We start from the raw sequence: 11,945 nt of genomic DNA, 5'->3' as shown, positions 1-11,945 counted from the left end.
TTTTTTTTTTTTTTTTTTTATTCCTTTTTTAAATTACATCTATTTGTATGTCTATGAAACAGCACATGTGTGGAAATCAGAAGACAACCTTAGGAAGTCTGTTCTCTCTTTCCATACTGTGGGTCCTGAAGTTTTGATAACAAGTCATCTGGCTTGGCCATAAGCACTTTTACCAGCTGAGCCTTCTTGCCAGCCCATGGTTATATAGCCCACACTGGCTTCCAACTAGCTATGTAACTGAAGATGACCTTGAATTTCTAATCCTCCTGCCTCCATCTTCCAGAGTGCTAGGATTCCAGGGATATGACACCACCGTGTGTTCGTGTAGGACTAAGATCCATTCTACCAACTGAGCTCCAGTCCAGTCCCATGAAATTGGTTTATTAAAACAGATCAATCACTGATTGCCATGCCAACTTGTGTTTCTGGGTGTGGCCCCCTTTCTAGTGTCTTAGGGTGGTAGTGGGAACAGACCCAGGTTCCCCAAGCTCTAAACCATTGAAATCATGTTGCTGAAGGAACCTATGGGGACTGTATGCTGGATTCTTTATTCTGGAAACTTGTAGTTCTCCTTGCCCTGACCTTGAATTGAGACTCTGTTATGTGTTAACTTGTTTAAAATGCCAAGAGCCTAGGTCAGCCTTGGCAAATGGTGCTCACAGAGAGAGTGAGCCGTTGCCTAGACTCACATCCAAGATCAGCAATACCCTGCCCTTATTCTGCCACCCAGTGCTCTCTTTCCCCACCCACCCTCAGAAGTGCCGCAATGTTCCAGAAGAACCGACCAACAAATGGAAGCAGAGGGTTAGGACAGCCATGGCAGGGGTGAAATTGGTACTTCTCTGTTTGGGGGCAACTCAAGGCTTGACACTGTTTGCAGGTCTTCTTGGCCACTGTGTCTGTCCCTGGCCACCTCTGTGGTGTGTTCTCAGAACATTCCCATCTGTGTCCTCTCCCCACCTCTCACCTGCAGCCTGCCGTGTGTTGTGATGTCACTGCATGGCTCGCAGGGATCCACAGGGAGTAAGGCAGCTTCATGTGGGATTCTGGAGACATGCTTGTCACGAGTGTCCACGATTGCTTCTTTTTTCCTTGTGAGCATGCATGCAGACACCTCTGGAATGAGTGGCCTCCCACGTGACATCAGTGCCAGCATGCTGGGCTCAAGTGTGTTTTTGTCTTTGAAAGCCCCTCCCACACACACTTGAAACTGCCCAGGCTAGCGACCAACTGCTCCCCAAGGTCCTTTCAGGCCAGACAGCTCAGGGCCCAAGGGGCTAGTGACCAACTACTGTTCCCCAAGGTCCCTCCAGGCCAGCCAGCTCAGGGCCCAAGAGAGCCTCTGTGAGCTATGTGGCCCCAGGTCAACATGGCCTTACAGTGCTCTAAGTTCTAACACGTAGTGCTAGCCACTTGTTCTGACCTGCTCAGCAAAGAGAGAAATAGCTATTATGGTTTGCACCCAGACAAATGGTCCAACAGCTTAGGACCTGGAGCCCTGGACAGGAGGTTACAGAGAAAGAAGAGTGTTTCAGATGTGGGCCTCTCCCTCGCAGGCCACCCAGTTCTTAGGGAGCAGTAGGCAATGCCATGCCCATGCAAAGAGGAAACCTAGCCCCAAACCCATTCCCTTCTCTGTCACTGTGTGACCCTGTTTACAGGGGACTAGGCCCTGTGTGCTTCTCCTCTCACTGCGCCATCATGTTTGCTCAGCACCTTCTGGAAGTTTCTCTGAGTTTTTGTGCACACTCCTGTCCACCCACTAGGGTGGTTCCCAGTGAGTGAGCAGATGGTTTCATGTTGCAGACCGACAAGGTGAAGCTGACCTGGAGGGACCGATTCCCAGCCTATTTCACCAATCTTGTCTCCATCATCTTCATGGTAAGTTCTAGAAGGTTGGAGGGGCTTGGAATCAGAGGTGCCCTGCACTCATCTTGGGACACAATGAGACAGAGAGGGAGTGAGGGATACCCTGCTTCCATCCCTAAGATGGGCTGGGCTAGGTTTTTTCGTTGTCCTGGGGTATGTGATTTGAATTCAGTGACACATGGTTTTCCCTAAGTGGGACATGCCTCACACTGGGATCTCTGTGCCCTCAAAATTCTTAGAGAGTTTTGACAATTCTTAGAGAAACCAGTAACAAAATTTCACAAGATGATCAGGCAGGGCAGTATACTCGTGTAATCCCAGTACTCAAGAGACTGAAACAGGAGGATTGCTACAAGTTCAAGGCCAGCCTGAGCTACATAGTGAGGCTGTCTCAAAATCTAAGAAAAAGAGGAAGAACAGGACAGGTGGCTCTAAACTGATTCTAATGATCCAGCAAATGCCTCATGGTTTTTACGAGGCTCTCATTCCCATTGGCCCCACCAGGCCTCTGCCTCAAACCACCTGTACTTGTCTTAACCTTCACGTGGCATGGGCCACTTGTCACATTTGTCTAGCCTGGGAGGTTTTGATGAAATCCTGGCACAGCCACCTAGTCTCTCAGTCCAAGATGCCCATCAGCCATCTGCCCCAAGGGCTTTCCAGGGAATGATCCATTCAGTCATCACAGCTAGCCAGCCCTGACTCCACAATGCTGCTGCTGAGGAAACAGATCTAATGGCTGTTCCTTGGAAGGCCAAGCCAGAAGGGGCAAAGCTAACAGCTTATTTCTTCTTCATCTGCCCTAGGGGCCCCTCATCTTATATGAGATGGACAGACAGCCTTAAGTCAGGCTGGGTTTCCTGGGCAGGGTGGGCCTCTGGAAGCCAGTGTAGGCTTTAGCTTCACCCACCTTTTCCTGGAGAAGCCAGGAACTCACAGTAAGTAAAGCTCTCACTCATTTGCTCTGATTCACTTTGATGAGGCCTGTGCTGCCCAGGCTCTTCCTGAGCTTCTGAACCTTGACCTCTAGAGTAGCTGGGACTACAGACACACTCTCAGCTTCATTTTGAGGGTAGCATGTTCCCTCGGGTACTGAGACATAACCAGAGAATGATACCCCCAGCCCTTAGTCAGGGAAGGGCAAAGCTTGGGGTTCAAGTGACTCCAGCAGCCCCACAGTTCAGCTGCTCCTAGCAAAAGGGCCAGTGTTGGTTTAGGAAGAGGGTAGGTAGCCTAGGGCCTAGTGTGGCCAGAGGCACTGGCATCTCTGGACTTCTGCTCACTCATCCCGATTGCCTTATAGCTCCTCCTCCTCCAATATCACTTCTGCATTCCAGGTAAGAAAGGGGAAAGCTGAGAATAAGGCAAAAGATGAGCAGCAGAGGCTGCCTGTGTGTGAAGAGGGCTTCCTCAGAAGACCCTCCCACAATGTATCCCATTGGTCAGAATCCTTTCTCCTACCTACCGCCCCTGCCTTAATAAGGAATATAGGGTGAGCTAACAGAGGTAGGTGAGTGAAGCCAGGTAGACAGACACAGGTAGGAAACCAGCTGGGGCTGTCTTTTTTTAAGGGTCCTGTCACAAGAGATACAGGTTCATGGCTGGTGGAGATGCAGCTTCACTTCTGACCCCAGAGTTCCATTGAGGCACAGATGCTGGTGCCGCACATGTGCTAAGCCTGAAGACATCAGTGTGCATGGCCAGCCAGAAGTGCAGGGCACATGGCTTGTGACTCCCTCAGAGGAGGAGGGTGGAGGGCTGCCTCTGCTGAGTCACCACAGACCCAGAGCCTTCCCCACCTCTGCACGCTGGCACAAGAGACGTCCTTATGGCCAGGAGTGGCCTCTTGGCAGACCTGAGGGGTGTTCCGAGGAAAACCTCAGTGCCTGGCACAGCTCAAGGCGTGGTATCCATGCCTTGTGCTTACAGGGCATAGTGGGGGCTGCAGATGGTTTCCCAGGCAGGGTGTTTCTCTGTTTAGTCACTAACAGATGTCTGGAAAGGCCTGGTTATGGCCCATAGTGTGCAGGGCAAGTCTTCTGAAGAAATTCCAAAGGCCATGTCCCCTGAGTGGGCAACAGAGAGCAGCAGTGCCAGGAGCCATGAGGGACCATGCCAGCAAGGACAAGGTTTCCCCTCCATCCAGGACTTAGGGGCATAAGGGCCCAAGCCCAGAGCAGCCAAAACCTACACACAAGTGGTTAAAGCCCAGCTATGCTTTGCTTTTTGAACCTCAAACATGCCCACCCTCGCCCAGCAAGCTCTAGGGTGGGGTGTTCACACCCTTGGGCTGGGCAGAGACTGGGTCTTACCCATGGACCTGTGCCAAAAGGAAAAGGAACCCAGACAGACGACTGTAGCAGGCGGAACAAACCTGTCACCAGCTTCCCACCCATCTCTCAGGCACCAGCAGTCTGAGTTCCATGGAATGTTGTAGCCTGAGATGGGTTTGGCTAGCTTTGGGACTGCTGTCATGGAAGAGCTGGAAGGTAGCTGCAAGAAATCTGTGGGATAGGGACTCTGGCCATGCCCCCAGCAAAGCTGCAGGATGCCACCATCTACCTGATCACAGTGAGGGCACCTAGCTCAACCCTGCACACTAAGAAGACTGCTATCTTAGTAGCCCCAGGTTGGGCAAGAAGCATCCACAGCAGCCAGTCTGCTCTACCACCCATCAGAACAGCCACTGGGGTTGTGGCTACAGTGTCCTGGGATCTACATAGGGGACAGTAAGGAAGGATTGTAAATAGATCTGGTGAACTTTAGGCTTGGAAGAACCAGCTGGTGAAGCCTGTCCCAGAGCTGGGTGCCCTGACCCAGCTACACGACCTCTCTGATCCTGGGAGTCTTCCCACTTTTTCTTCTTGTTCTGCGGGCAGACTCCTGCCGAGCACCTGGCATCGGGTGGGTGACTCCAGTAATTCCAGCTTTAGTTCTGATGCAGGAAAATTGGGGGTTAGGAGCAGACGAGCAGGTTCACAGGAGCTCTTCACCTTCCCCCAAACCACCCCTAGCATTCCCACTAAGCATGTCTACGCCTGCCCTGCAGATCGCAGTGACATTTGCAATCGTCCTCGGAGTTATCATCTATAGAATCTCCACAGCTGCAGCCTTGGCCATGAACTCCTCCCCGTCTGTGCGGTCCAACATCCGGGTTACAGTCACGGCGACCGCTGTCATTATCAACCTCGTGGTCATCATTCTGCTGGATGAAGTTTACGGCTGCATTGCCAGGTGGCTCACCAAGATTGGTGAGTGCCACGTGCAGGACAGCATAGGCAGCATGGGCCTGGGGCAGGGCCAGCCTTGAGGTGGGCAGCCTGGTCACTGAACTGTGGCCAGTCACAACTTCCCCTGACCTGGCCTGGCTGTGAGTGGCTAGCAGCTGGCACAGTCAGCACCGTATGTCTCTCCTCAGAGGTCCCGAAGACAGAGAAGAGCTTTGAGGAAAGGCTAACCTTCAAGGCCTTCCTGCTCAAGTTCGTGAACTCTTACACTCCCATCTTCTATGTCGCCTTCTTCAAAGGCAGGTAGGAATTCCTCCACCCTGGCTCCTTGCCTCTTCCTCACTTGGGTAGAAGGCTCTGTCCTACCTTATCCCTCTCGATGGTAGGAGATTCCCATAGCCCAGGGAAAACAGGAAGTGCAGCTTCCACAGCCCATGATGCTCTGGGGAGGGCTGGGTCAACAGAGCACAGAGGTTTCCTAATGATGCAGACCCTAGGCAGTGGGGACCTTTGTCAATAGACCCCAGACAGCAGCCAAGACAGCAACCTCGGCTAGTCCCCTCAGCAGACCAGGTGGCACAGAGGTGTATATACTGAAGATCCACTGGGAAATGAGGGAGCCTGTTTAAAATCCTGGTGGCTCAGACTGGGGATCCAGAGAAGCACAGGTCCTTTTGGGTGGCAGCTCCTAGGGGCTGAGTCCAGCTCCTCCTTAACCACTGCCCCAACTCTCTCAGGTTCGTTGGTCGGCCCGGCGACTACGTGTACATCTTCCGTTCTTTCCGGATGGAGGAGGTAACACATCACCCCCTTACCAGCAGCCTTCTACTTAGCTTCCTGTCCCCTGGGCTTCTGCACCACAGGGGGAAAACTTTCTTGCATCTTCACACATCCACATAGATCTATAATGTCATAGTTTCTTCCCTGTCACTGTGAATGACATCCTGATAAAAGCATCCTCAGGGAGAAAGGGTTGATTTCAGCCCACAGCCCTAGGGTGCAGGGCATCATGGAGCAGAAGTCAAAGCAGCAAGAGCTTTGTACATCAGATATGTTCAGGTGCCTGCAGAAATCAGAAAGCATCAGATCCCCTGGAACCGGAGTTACAGTTGGTTACGAGTCGACTGATACAGATACTGGGAGCCCAGATCCTTTGCAAGAGCATTTAAATGCTCTTACTATCACGGCCATATCTCCAGCCCCCCTTTTAATCTTATTTTGAGTGCAATTTCTTATTTGTTGTGTGTATGCTGCAGCACATGTGTGGCAGCCAGAGGACAAGTTGCAGAAGTCAGTTCTCTCCTTCCACCTCATGGTTCTCCAGATTGAACTCAGGCCAGGCGTGGGGGCTGGAGAGACTGCTCAGTGGTAAAGGTACTTGCTACTCTTGCAGAAGACCCAGGTTTGATTCCCAGCACCTACACTATAGCTATCTATAACTCCAGTCCTGGGGCATCTGATGCCCTTTTTTATACTTCCATGGGCACCACGCACTTACATACATGGTACACAGACACACATGCAAGCAAAACACTCATATAGATAAAATAAAAATGTAAAAAATTAAATTAAATAATTAAAAAAGCTTCATGGCTTCTGAGGAATGACTGACTCCTAAGATTGACCTCTGCCCTCCACATGCATGCATGCACATGTGCTTGTCACATGCACATGAGTATGTATATGTGTGTATGCACACACACACACACACTAGAGAGGACACTGGCCTTCCTGAGAAGTGGGAAGAGTCACAAAGGGATGAGCGTCAGACACAGATGACTCAGTAGTAGAAGGTAGTCTGCTTCAGTTATCTGACCACAGGCTCAGGCACTGCAGGGAGTCCTCTGCAGGTGTGGGGTTTACAGAAAGTCTGTAACGTGTGCTTTGCTTCTTGCATGGCATCCTCTTATGCTTGTAAGGCAAACACTTCGCTGACTGAGCCAACAATACCCTATTCTTTTCTTCTAGACGAGGTCTGACGTAGCTTAGCTTGGCTTGGATCTAACATAGCTGAGTTTGACTTTGAATTCCTGCTCCTCCTACCTCCACTTCTACAGTGCTGGGATTATAGGTGTGTGACACCGAGCCTGGCTTCTTGGTGGCCCTCTCTGCATCACTCCAGTGCTGTCTCCCTCTGGGTCTTTGTGTTCTCCTGAGGACACTGGTCACTGAAGCAGGGCAATGACTTCTTCCCAAAATTAGGTTTTATTCTCAAGGTTTCAGAAGGTGCCGATGTGAACCACCCCCAGTATGTGTGTGTGTGGGTGTGTGTGCACACGCATGCACAAGGACATGTGTGCACACATATGCACAAGCACATGTACAGATAATGTGCATTTGAGGTGGCTAGAGGAGAATGTCAGGTGTCTTCCTCTACTACTCTCCTGATGCTTTGTGGTAGGGCCTCTCACTGAATTGGAAGCTCACTATTACAGCTAGGATGACTGCGCCGAGAGATCTTTGTGTCCTCTTGCATCTGCCTCGACCCCACAATGCTGAGATAACATGCAGCCACACTTGGCTTGGGATTCAGACTTGGATATTCCTGCTTGCAAGCAAGTGCTCTTACCCATCCACCATTTCCCTAGCCCCTAACCTAACTTTTATGAGGCCATGAGTCACCCCACAAGTTGAGGGCCAGCCTTCCCCCGACCCAGAACCAGCCAGACCTAATGGGCCCTCTTCCCTACAGTGTGCCCCAGGTGGCTGCCTCATGGAGCTCTGCATCCAGCTGAGCATCATCATGCTGGGCAAGCAGCTGATCCAAAACAATCTCTTCGAGATCGGCATCCCGTGAGTGGTGCCTGCTATGGGTGGGGACATAGCAGTGGGGGGCGGGGGCTTGAGTGGACTCTAGAAGTGGCCTCTATGACAAGTGAGGCATCAGCCTCTTTGGGGATAGGAGACATCAGAAACCAGGAGGTGAGAAAGATGGGGAGGGGACATGAAGCAAAAGTTGCCCCGTTGTAGACAAGGAGACATGGAGTCCCACCTTCAGGGGGCCACACAGCCTAGCTGCATGCCGGCTCCTGAGTGGCAGAGTGTCTAGCCAGGGGTTAATCCCCTCATCTTGCTCCTCAGGGGTGCAGGTTCCCTGGAGCCGGGACCTTAGTGTACTGATGAGAGTCCACAGGGGCATAGCACAGCCCACACTTCCTGGTCCCCTCTGGGGGCCTCCCATGGCGATAGGTGGCCTCTCGTTCTCTCTGACCTTCAGCAGCTTAGGAAACCAACAGAGCTGTGCTGCCTCTGGGAGGAGGTCAGAGCTTTCAGTCCCCTTCCAACAGGTATCGGGCCGGGCATGGTGGCACATGCCTTTGTTCCCAGCATTAGGGAAGAAGAGAAGGGTAGATCTCTATGAGTTTGAAGCCAACCTGGTCTACATAGTAAATTCAAGGCCAGCCAGGGCTAATAGTAAGACCCTGGCTCAAAACAAAACAACAATTAAAAAAAGATGCCTCTTTCAGGACACTAACGGTGGTTCAGGCTTAGAGCAGACAGAGCAGTATAAGTATAACTCAGAGGTGCAGTGAGTGCAGCCCCCACCCCTGGCTGCCTATTGACACAGCGCCCCCTGCAGGAAGATGAAAAAGTTCATCCGCTACCTGAAGCTGCGCAGGCAGAGCCCCTCAGACCGTGAGGAGTACGTGAAGCGGAAGCAGCGCTATGAGGTGGACTTCAACCTCGAACCTTTTGCTGGCCTCACACCCGAGTACATGGAAATGAGTGAGTAGTATCCTGGCCAGGGCGGTGGGCACCGGCCATGGGGGATGCAGATTAGACAAAGACTATGGATCTTGGCACAGTGATGGATGCCTGCCTGTGATCCCAGAACCTGGAGGCTGAAGCAGGTTGCTCTTGAGTTTGAGGCCAGCCTGGGCTACATAGTGAGACCCAGCCTCAAAAAAACAAAACAAACAGAAAAAGGGAAAACAATCTAGGGAGATGGCTCAGTTAGTAAATTACCTTATCAACTCTAGGATTTAAGTTCAATCCCTGAATCTACATTTAAAAGAGAGAGAGAGAGAGAGAGAGAGAGAGAGAGAGAGAGAGTGAGTTGGTGATGTATCCTTGTAATCCTAGCATGGAGGAGGCAGACAAGAGGACCCTTGAAGCTCACTAGCCAGCCTAACCTAGCCTGCTTGATGAATGCCAAGCCAGTAAGAGATGGGGGCCAAAAAAATTTAAAAAATGAGCCATACCTAAGGAATGATACAGGAAGTTGACCTCTGACCTTCACACAGGAAACAGACTACCACGTTAAAAATAGGGAAAGGGCTGTGGGCTGGGATGCCCATGACCTGACCCTCAGTGCCCTTCCACAGATGTCAGGCAGAGGCAGGACAGGAGATGCCTGGCCTTGACTCTTGGCTCTGGGTTCTGTTCTTCCTCCAGACTACAAACACTGTCCCTTTTCTTCCAAACTCACCTTCCAAAGGCCCAGGACAGGCAACACATGGTCACCTGCCACACAGTGTGACACACAAGGCCAAGCAACAATTCCTCCTCCCTCTACTTCCCTCAACAGCAATACCAGCTCTGTTGGAGGCCCCCAGCATTCGGGGTACCATAGCCACACACTTTTAGAGACCTTCTTTGGGTCTGTGACTTCTCTCTTCTTCTTCCTGATAACCAAGATACTTGTCTCTACTTGGGATTGCTGTGACCCTAACATGACACCAGTCCTCTTAGGGAGGCCTGGATAAGCCTCATTAACAGCCAGTGTTAATGCAATCCCTGCATGGAAGGATACTGAGTGATGGGGAAAGCCAGGTGCAGCCTGTGCAGCCTGTGCAGCCTACGCAGCCCTGGGGCCTCCCACGCTCCCTTCTGTCCATTGGGCCTCTATGCTGTCCTCACACTGAACTCCACATTGTTCTGTAAGCATGTAGCTCAGGCCTACAGTGAGGCCTCTGCCTTTATGATAGATACCTCTAGTGGAATGCTCTCCCTCAAATACCTGCATGGATCCTCTCTCTTCTTCCTTCCTTCCTTCCTTCCTTTTATTGGGAGACTCTGAGTATCCCCCAATAAAAGTTTTCTCTGACCACAGTGACTAAAAAAGTTAGTCCTTCCCCATACCTAGGACCCAACTCCTCCTCTGGCTCCATTTTAAATCCAGCTGACATCATAAGTTAGTTGCCCTTCCCCCCCCCTACCCCTTTTTCTGTCTGTCTCACAGAAGGATGGAGCCCTATGGAGGGAAGATCTTTCCTTCTCACTCTTGACTGTTGTCCCCTACCCTAGAATGGGCCCAAGTATACAGCAGATACTCAATGAATGCCTGAGTATACAGCAGATGCTCAGTGCATGGTCACTGAACATATGGATGAGCGAGCACAGACAGGAAGACTCAAGCAGAGGGGGTTTAGACTGGCATGGCCTCAGCCTCCATTGATAGGACTCAAAGCATGCAGTATCAGGTCCTGGCTGGGAAGGGGCTGCTCTGGACTCTGCATTATCCACAGTGCTGAAAAGCAAGGCAGGCCTGGTATGTGGCCACAGAGCTCCTCTGCCTTGGCGTAGAGGACAATGGTGACCTCCAGGCTACAGCACAATGGCCAGAGCATTCTGCCCCCATAAACACCTCCCAGCCACTCTCTGTTCATGTTCCCAGCTGGAATCATCTCACTTCAAAATTCAGGAGAGTATGGGGGTGGGGAGCAAACAGGACTCCAGGCTCCTATCTTTCCCTGTTCATCCCCAGATCCATGGCCAGTAGAGTCTGGGTACTGATCTCCCTTACCCACAAAGTCAGGCCTCCACTCTCTGAGGAGGCTCTGGAAACAAGATACCACAGAGAAGCACCCTATGGTTGACTGAGATGTGGTCAGTTATCTTACTACTGAACTCTCACCTCAGGCTCCCATGATTCTCCAGGGCTTAGGAATAAGGAGATCTCAGGGACAAAGGTCTCTTTGTTATGTGTCAAGTAGCTTACCCCAGCCCAGCACCAGGGTGCACTACTAGCCTGGCTCTCTCTCTTGGTCACATCAGCTGCCATCTTGTCCTCCAGGAAATCTAAGGCTAGCATGGGGGCTCACAGCTATGGATGGAAGGATATCCCACACCGGCTTCAGTTCCAGAATCCTTCCCTCCCACTTCCCCTCCATTTTCTCTTTCTCATCCCCTTCATGATGGATGAGGCAGTGACATCACTCTGAGTGGAAAAACCAAGGCTAGGACTGTAGCTCCTTTGGTAGAGTGCTTGCCTAGCATGTACAAGGCCCTGGGTTCAATCCCCAGCATAAACCAGGCATGGTAGTGCAGACATGTACTGCAATCCCAGCACTTGAGAAGCAGAGACAGACCCATCAGAAGGTCAAGGTCATGTTTAGCTATATAGTAAACTGGAAGCCAACCTGGGCTACATGAGCCCTTGTGTCAAAAAAAAAATTTTTAAAGTGGGAAAGCCCACCTATAGCAGCAACCTTGAGCCTGAGCCTCATGCACATAACCATGGCACATGGCTGGTCCTGTTTCATCATAACCTACACACACACACACACACCAACACACACCAACACCTACATTCCTCAGCAGAGGCATCCCATCCCACTGCCCATACTTTAGGGCCAAAGAGAGGTCACCAAGACATCTGGGAGACAGTTCCCACAGCCTCCTGCCCTGCTTACCTTGCTAACAATGGCCATACTCAGCCATCTGAGCACGGAGTGACATTCTGTAGCTTCCTTATTTACCCCCTGGCACGGAGCAGCCTTTGGACCAGGTCCCACTATACAGCCTCTGGACCAGCTCTCCGACTCTCATCCCTCTAGTGACCTTTTCCTGACCTGTTTCAACTCAAGTTGATTGCGGCTTCTAGGACTGAAGAAGCCCAGAGCTGGT

At 51.3% G+C, this 11,945-nt stretch overlaps 1 protein-coding gene across 3 annotated transcripts in view; it reads left to right on the top strand.

Moving 5' to 3' along the window:
• Window positions 1–11,945, top strand: part of Ano1 (anoctamin 1) — a 146,781-nt gene that overhangs the window by 118,418 nt on the left and 16,418 nt on the right. For 2 of the 3 annotated variants that reach the window (XM_029480047.1, XM_029480046.1), the window contains exons 17-23: window positions 757–834; window positions 1,807–1,881; window positions 4,919–5,120; window positions 5,288–5,399; window positions 5,834–5,891; window positions 7,789–7,889; window positions 8,677–8,822. In XM_029480047.1, the coding sequence (XP_029335907.1) occupies window positions 757–834; window positions 1,807–1,881; window positions 4,919–5,120; window positions 5,288–5,399; window positions 5,834–5,891; window positions 7,789–7,889; window positions 8,677–8,822 (772 nt within the window). The remainder of the gene's footprint in view (window positions 1–756; window positions 835–1,806; window positions 1,882–4,918; window positions 5,121–5,287; window positions 5,400–5,833; window positions 5,892–7,788; window positions 7,890–8,676; window positions 8,823–11,945) is intronic. The other variant, XM_021166442.2, reaches the window with a different exon arrangement.

This window comes from Mus caroli, chromosome 7 (assembly GCF_900094665.2).
Source record: "Mus caroli chromosome 7, CAROLI_EIJ_v1.1, whole genome shotgun sequence".
In the NCBI taxonomy this organism is placed as follows: domain Eukaryota; kingdom Metazoa; phylum Chordata; class Mammalia; order Rodentia; family Muridae; genus Mus; species Mus caroli.
Note: the sequence above shows the minus strand (reverse complement) of the source record. Positions and strands in the feature narration are given on the sequence as shown.